The 4,359-nt window shown below is 49.3% G+C and overlaps 1 protein-coding gene across 1 annotated transcript; it reads right to left on the reverse strand.

Moving 5' to 3' along the window:
- Positions 1-629: 629 nt before the first annotated feature.
- fzd9b (frizzled class receptor 9b) lies at positions 630-3,884 on the reverse strand. The gene has a single exon (XM_086261017.1). The coding sequence runs from the start codon at positions 3,324-3,326 to the stop codon at positions 1,569-1,571; it is 1,758 nt and encodes a 585-aa protein (XP_086117143.1). The 5' UTR covers positions 3,327-3,884; the 3' UTR covers positions 630-1,568.
- Positions 3,885-4,359: the final 475 nt, after the last annotated feature.

Raw genomic sequence — 4,359 nt, forward strand, 5'->3', positions numbered from 1 at the left:
TGGAGATGGTCAGCGAGCTCACCCCTGCTTCACCCAGCTCACATCCCGGTAACGTTCCTGGTCATCCCACTTTTACCAAACTATCACTCCCACAAGCTGCTCCTGCTGCTGCTGCTGATTGTGGTGACACAGCACACAATTACACACAAACATAATAAACTCCACCGCTGTCAAACACTAATTTCCACACAACTTGCTGTGTGTGTGTGTGTGTGTGTGGTTGCAGTTTACGTTTGCGCTTACACTGTTAAAGTCCAGTAATGTAAAAGCTATTTATTTTCACTTTTTTATGGACCGTGTGAGGAGATGGTAGCGCTCATGCACAGTTAAAATCAGGTTTATTACTGAAAAGTTAGCTGCAGAGGACCAACTTAGAGTATTTGTTCAATGAAAAATAATGCTATGCATACCTTCTCTCTGAATCAGCCAGTGATCATTTATACCTCGTGTCAGTTTCTGAGAGCACGTCGTTGCTTTAGCCAAACAAAATGCACTGCTTTGCGGAATTCCTTAATTCATATCACAAGCGCAGGCTCCAAGAGACACAAGCCGCATATAAACTCGAATATTAAGTTAATAATCCATCTACTCGATGAGCAACCACAGTTTTGGCCGCGTGCGCTAAGCTTCAATCTGTCAGTGAAACCATGCAATAAGGCTGAAATCCACTTCAGGTCTGTCCTCTCACATCAAAGTGCCGAGTGTTTGCACGGGGATCAAATAGAGCAGCGAGAGGGCAACAACAGCGATTCGGCGGAAGGATTAAAACAGCTATTAATTAAATATATTCCTCTGATGATGCAAACATTAATACTTGCCACGGTTTGTCACTCTATTCATCAGCAATTCTCTTTGAGGATTATTGTCGGGGACGCCTCTGGGATGTAGCCTGCGCTTTGGAAGACAACACACGCGGCAGCAGTCCTGCTGTAAAAAAAAAAATCCCTGAAGAAGAAAAGCTACGAAATCTATTCAAACAATCATCTGTAGCCACGAAAACTTATTAAAGGTTGCTGAAACTGTTAAACGGTCATCAAAACAACAAGAAGGCAAGAAAGTTGAGGATGAGTTCCGCAAATTTATTATCCTTCAAAAGGCCAGAACCAGAGGTCTTAGAAAAGGCACTTGATTTCCCACGACCTTTTTAATAAATGTATCTAAACAACAAATCCTGTAAGAGCCAAGGTGAACTTTAAATTAAATATATTGACAATAAATAACACATTTATACACATTTATACAGTTAATCATGCCACTTTCAGGGAGGAGAATACGCTAATATTTCCCAACATACCTCCCCTACGAGTCTCTTTTTCCCTCTCTTTGCAACACCGGGCATGTCTACTGCACAGAACACTATGAACAGGAAACATATGGATAGCAATACTGAACATTTTTCCCTTTATGCACTGAATACTGTTTATAGTTTCTCATGGTGTAGCTTCGTGTCCCTTGGCAGCAGCACAGAAGTAAGTGACAGTTCAATTCAATGCCTCATCTTCATATTAAGTCTTTTAGCAGCTCCTTACACAGGGCAAAGGTGTGTGAGTGTGTGTGTGTGCTCAATCTCAGACGTGTGTGGGGTTGTCTGAGTGCAGGTCAGTCTTGGCCATGTGCAGAACCACAGCAGGAGATTTGTAGTGGCAGTGTGTGCTGCCGCAGCTGACACCGCTGCAGGGTTTCCTACTACTAGTCCTGTCTGCCAGCTTCCTGCTGCACAGGCCCTGCCAGGTCTGCAGGGTCTTGGAGCTCCAAACCCACACCCCGCTGGTGATACCGACCACCAGCGACATGAAGATCTTCAGCATGAACACGGCCACTGTGGGCACGGACGTCTGAAGCGAGCAGTCGCTGCCGGGTCCGTTGAAAGATCCGCACTTCATCTGCAGCCCCCTCAGCTTCCAGTAGTCCATGTTGAGCCTCTCGTAGAAGTAGCAGACTATGACGCAGGTGGCCGGCACGGTGTAGAGGATGGAGTAGATGCCGATTTTCACCATGAGCTTCTCCAGCTTCTCCGTGTTGGTGCCCTCGGTTTTCATCACTTTCCGGATGTGGAAGAGCGCCACGAAGCCCGTGAGAATAAAGGAGGTGCCGATGATGAGGTAACATGACAGAGGGATCAGGACGAAGCCCGTGAGGGCGCCCGAGTCCATGCTTCCTACGTAGCACAGCCCCGTCAGCTCGTCTCCAGCCACCTTCCTCATAGTGAGGATGACGATAGTTTTGAGAGCAGGGATCCCCCAAGCAGCCATGTGGAAGTAGTTGCTGTGAGCTTCGATAGCCTCGTGGCCCCACTTCTTCCCTGCAGCCAGGAACCAGGTGAGGGTGAGGATGACCCACCAGATAGACGAGGCCATGCCAAAGTAGTAGAGGATGAGGAAGACAATGGTGCAGCCGGTGGACTCCAGCCCCTCTTGGATGATGTACAGCTCGCCGTGCTCACGGTCGCAGGCGATGTTCTCGGGCCCAGCCACTGAGCGGATGATGAAGGCCACGGAGTAGACATTGTAACACATGGAGAGGAAGATAATGGGTCGCTCTGGGTACTGGAAGCGGTGAGGCTCCAGGAGGAAGGTCAGGACGGTGAAAGCGGTGGAGACGAAGCACAGGATGGACCACACAGTCATCCAAATGAAAGCAAAGTCTTTGTCCTGCCTAGACCAGAAGACATCCACAGCAGGGGAACAGCGTGGAGCGCAAGACTGGCTCTTCTCCACAAACTGGAACTTGTCTGGGTTCTCGCAGGAACCCACGCTGCCCGGAGAGCGGTTGTTGCCCGTGCCCGGCTGCCTGGGGCGAGGGGGCACTGGAAGCATGCCCTCCCCTTTCTTCCCCTCCGTCCTGGTTTCGTTCTCTGGGGCTTCCATGCACAGAGCGTTGGGGTCATTCCTGGTAGGCAGCTTTTCGCAATTAAGTGACTCCGGCCAGGTGTAGCTGAACTTCTTCATGACGGGAGCGCACTTCTCCTTGGCCTGCTCGCACATGGGTCTGCATGCGGGGATGGAGGTGGACACTTTGTCCGTGCACATGGGGGCGAAGAGGGAGCAGAGGAAGAAGCGGAGGTGCACATGGCAGCCGTAATGCACCAGGGGGGCAAACTCTTGCAGTTTGATGGCAGCCTCCTTCTGGTCGTCGTGGGCCATGAAGTTGGGCATCCGGGTCAGGTTGTAGCCGATCCCCTGGCACATGGGGATCGTGATGAGCTCGCACTTGGCCGGTCTGCCACGCTCCAGGTCGTAGGAGCCAATCTCAAAGCTGGAACCCGAAATCACCAGCAGACACCACAAAAAAATCACCACCTTCAGCGGACAGCCGTCCATACTCATCGTTTCGGCCAAAAAGAAAAGAAAAAAAAAAGGGGTCTCTGTCTTTCAGAAGACACACGGGGTCGGGTAGAGAAGATCCCCGCTATTTCCCCATGTCGAGGGCAGGTCGAAATTCAGCCAGCTCTCCGTTAGAAAACCTCCCCAGCTGCACTCGGAGCGGCTCGCTGTTATGATTTAGTCCTGAATTAAAGCGGTTACTCCCACAGTCTGCCGAGATAAAGGTCCGTGACTAAAACGTGACAGAAACTTCGATACAAGATTGAGGAACGAAAACAAAAACAAAAATCGTAAAATCAAACGCCGGGGAGCTTTGCGTAAATCCTCAAAGTGGACCGAGCGAAGAGAAAAAGAGAGACAGCGATCACAGCGGCTGTTTGAGCTGCTGTGAGGCTGTTTGTCGGCTCCAGCTCTTCCTCCTCCGCTTTCAGGCTCGACACTGAAGTTTGAAAGCCGCTCAGTGGGACTTCACTGAGGGAGAGACGGAGAAGAGGAGGAGGAGGGTGGGCGCTCCGTGACGCTCACATTTCAGCCCGAGCACTACACAAGGAAAATTATCAGACAGATGCTGGAGGATGGTCAAATACCTCTGACATTTCTGCCCTGAATAGTATGCCTACCCTTTCAGGCGCTTTGCCTGGAGGGTGGGGGGAAGCTGCAATGTCACGACGAATATAGTCGTTTGCACACTCGAGTAAAAAACAAAATTATCGATGTGACAGAAAAGCTGCTGCACTTATTTGGCAACTTTTCAAAACACGACGTAGGGCAGCAGTTAAAAAAGGCAAAAAATCTCACTCAGGAACAGCTATAATAATAAAAACTTACATGCAGTAATGAGGATACCATGGATTTCTTTTTCTTTTTCTTTTTTTTACAGCAGGCTATTCTACATGTTTGCAGTGTGAAAATACATAAAAGGTATTCATGCATTTGGTCATTCATTAGTAATGTGCCAAGTAAACCTGCAGAGGCCCCCTTACCTGGGACTAGAAGTGCTGCTGTGTTGCCCAGCTTGTAGAATAATTAAATGCAG

The sequence above is a fragment of the Aulonocara sp. 'chitande type north' Nkhata Bay genome, linkage group LG14 (genome assembly GCF_057382095.1).
Source record: "Aulonocara sp. 'chitande type north' Nkhata Bay isolate Kocher_YH1m ecotype deep benthic linkage group LG14, A_spYH_male_GT1.1, whole genome shotgun sequence".
Classification (NCBI taxonomy): Eukaryota; Metazoa; Chordata; class Actinopteri; order Cichliformes; family Cichlidae; genus Aulonocara; species Aulonocara sp. 'chitande type north' Nkhata Bay.